The sequence below is a fragment of the Rhincodon typus genome, chromosome 13, assembly GCF_021869965.1.
Source record: "Rhincodon typus isolate 14 chromosome 13, sRhiTyp1.1, whole genome shotgun sequence".
Lineage (NCBI taxonomy): Eukaryota > Metazoa > Chordata > Chondrichthyes > Orectolobiformes > Rhincodontidae > Rhincodon > Rhincodon typus.
This window is the reverse complement of record NC_063344.1, coordinates 12,306,330-12,308,090: the sequence shown is the minus strand read 5'-3', so window position 1 is coordinate 12,308,090 and position 1,761 is coordinate 12,306,330. Positions and strand designations below refer to the sequence as shown.

The window sequence follows — 1,761 nt, the reverse complement described above, 5'->3', positions numbered from 1 at the left end:
GCCTCAACTTGTGGAAGGAAAATTTTAGCTTTTCAAAGGCTTGCCGTAGTACAGAATACATCGTGAACAGTTGAGACAGGAATGAATGAAGGTGGATAAAAGTTTGAAGCAAATGAAAAAGGTACAGGATTCTGTGAAGAGATCAGGGCGCAGGGATTAGGTTTTAGATTGCTGCATCAGAATGCTGAAACTGGCATCATCAACCAACTAGCATCCTTCTGTTCTATAAGCTTCTAGTGTTCTGTGACTCTAACCTGGAGAAGCCAAATGTGAATGGAAGTGACCTTGCATTGTTGTTCTGCTCTCCATCACAAATCTGTCAATTGAATAATGAGGAGCAAATTATGTCCCGAGACAGAGAAACGATTGCACAATGAAAATATTGAAATTATAATCGTAGTTCAACATATTTATAATGTAATGTGTAATATCACAACTATTTCTCTAAAAAAGTAAAACAATCATATGATAGATGACAAACTCTTTTGTTGTGTCCATTTTGTGTTATCTGTGTTTGTTTTTCAATTTCTAGGAAATGAATAAGACATGTTTGGACATTAATCCTCAGCTGGAGAAGTATTACCTTCCAATCTTGTATGCCATAGAGTTCCTTTTAGGACTGGTCGGAAACCTTTCTGTAATATGGGGCTACATATTCTGTCTGAAGGAATGGAAGTGCAGCAACATCTACCTTTTCAATCTTTCCATCTCGGACCTGGCTTTCATTTGTACCCTTCCCATGCTCGTCATCTACTATGCCAAAGGCAACAAGTGGGTTTATGGTCAGGTCACGTGTACATTAAATAGATACATCCTTCACGCGAACATGTACACAAGCATCTTGTTTCTCACTTGCATCAGCATCGATCGTTACCTCCTGGTGGTAAGCCCAGTGATGCTTCATTGTTTTCAGAAGAAGTTCAATGCCATTATAATCTGCCTCAGCATTTGGGTTTTTGTAACACTGGAGTTGGTGCCTATATTCATTTTTATCAATGGTCACTTAATCAACAGCACAGATGATGAGTCCTCTTTCCAGTGTTTGGATTATGCCAGCTCGGGAAATGCCTCCCAGAGTCTGATTTACAGCTTATGCCTCACAGTTTCTGGTTTTCTCTTACCTCTCTGCATCATGTTTTTCTTCTATTTCCAAACTGCACGCTGCCTTAAGAAAATAATGCAACAGCGCACCAAGGTTCACGTGGAAAAGCCGCTTACCTTGGTCGTGTTGGCCATTGTCATTTTCTTGGTATTCTTCACTCCTTATCACATAATGCGCAACATTCGCATTGCTTCCCGAGTGGAGAACAGCACCATGTCAGAGTGCAGGAAATTGGCTGTAAAGGCTCTGTACGCCATCTCAAGGCCCATAGCTTTCCTCAACTCCATTACAAACCCTATTTGCTACTTCATGTTGGGGGACAAGTTCAGGGAGCAGTTCTTCAACAAACTGAAGAACATCTTCTTGGGAAAGCCTGAGGCATCCCATCAGAAAGAGGACAGTCCCACAAGGTCGACTGGTTTAAACAAATGCTGAGACTCAATGATTCTGTAAGTTAATCAAATAATTCATAAACCTCCTTATCCTATCACAGTAGTTAACCCCAAACATAAAGCAATAGAAATTGCTGGTGAAACTCAGAAGTTCTGGCAACATCTATGGGAAGAAAACAGAGTTAACAAGTCCAGTGACTCTTCCTCAAAATTGTTAGTAACTAGGAAAAACTGCTATTTATGCCGCAGCTCAAGTCGGGGCTTGGG

At 40.7% G+C, this 1,761-nt stretch overlaps 1 protein-coding gene across 1 annotated transcript; it reads left to right on the top strand.

The window, feature by feature from the left end:
- Nucleotides 1-535: 535 nt before the first annotated feature.
- On the top strand, nt 536-1,537 carry LOC109911282 (succinate receptor 1-like). The gene has a single exon (XM_020510574.2). It carries the CDS (start codon nt 536-538, stop codon nt 1,535-1,537), a length of 1,002 nt encoding a protein of 333 aa, XP_020366163.2.
- The last annotated feature ends 224 nt before the right edge of the window (nt 1,538-1,761 follow it).

What these genes read in the sequence shown, in the direction of transcription:
- LOC109911282 (XM_020510574.2), top strand. Translation starts at nt 536, where the DNA reads ATGAATAAGACATGTTTGGACATTAATCCTCAGCTGGAGAAGTATTAC.